A 749-nucleotide genomic window follows, 5' to 3' on the forward strand; every position below is an offset into this window, starting at 1 on the left:
AAAGGAATTTTCTTTTTTTTTCTTCCTTTCCTTTTCCTTTTTTTTTTTTTTATTTGGTTTTTTTTGTTACTTTTTTGTATTGCACAACAAGAAAATACACCAAATTGTAAAAAAAAAAACACCTTATTTTTGCAATACAGTATTGCCAAAAAAACCCAGTTTTTTCCACAAATACAATAATTTAGCCAAATAGTAGAAATGTAAAAACTGCTCTGGTCCATAAGTGTATACAAGTACAAGAGCTGGAATGGTTAAACTGCAAGCTGACAGGTGTTATGCAGCACCTGAGATATTGGAAAACTGAAGGAACATAATTCACAAAGTGTCCTTCCTTTGAATCCCTCGGAAAGCATCCATTTGCTATGTGCATGGATCTGGAGAATGCATACTGTCTAAGCAGATACAGGGTTATAACACCTTCACCACAAAACTTGCACAATTCGGGCTCATTTTTCAGATTACAGTTCAGTTATTATAAACTAACACCACACCGTGGAAAAGGTCAGCCTGGCAATATATTTCAGTTTATTTTAGGAAAGTAACATTTCACACTTTCAGAGGAAATCCTTTGTGTACATTAAATAGGTTCATCATAGTTGAAGCACTGATATTGAGAGAGTACTCACTTGTCTGATACTGCTCTTGCTTTGAGTAGTGCAGCTGTGTAACATATTGTGGCAGATTTTGGTAAACTGATGTCTGTGGAGATGAGAAGACACTACTGTTATGGAAAGGGTAGTATAATTGCA

At 34.8% G+C, this 749-nt stretch overlaps 1 protein-coding gene across 4 annotated transcripts in view; it reads right to left on the reverse strand.

Moving 5' to 3' along the window:
• Window positions 1–749, reverse strand: part of ST7 (suppression of tumorigenicity 7) — a 99624-nt gene that overhangs the window by 16496 nt on the left and 82379 nt on the right. For all 4 annotated transcript variants that reach the window (XM_018574092.1, XM_018574101.1, XM_018574085.1 and 1 more), the window contains exon 10: window positions 627–699. In XM_018574092.1, the coding sequence (XP_018429594.1) occupies window positions 627–699 (73 nt within the window). The remainder of the gene's footprint in view (window positions 1–626; window positions 700–749) is intronic.

This window comes from Nanorana parkeri, unplaced genomic scaffold (assembly GCF_000935625.1).
Source record: "Nanorana parkeri isolate BGI_ZX_2015 unplaced genomic scaffold, ASM93562v1 scaffold49, whole genome shotgun sequence".
Lineage (NCBI taxonomy): Eukaryota > Metazoa > Chordata > Amphibia > Anura > Dicroglossidae > Nanorana > Nanorana parkeri.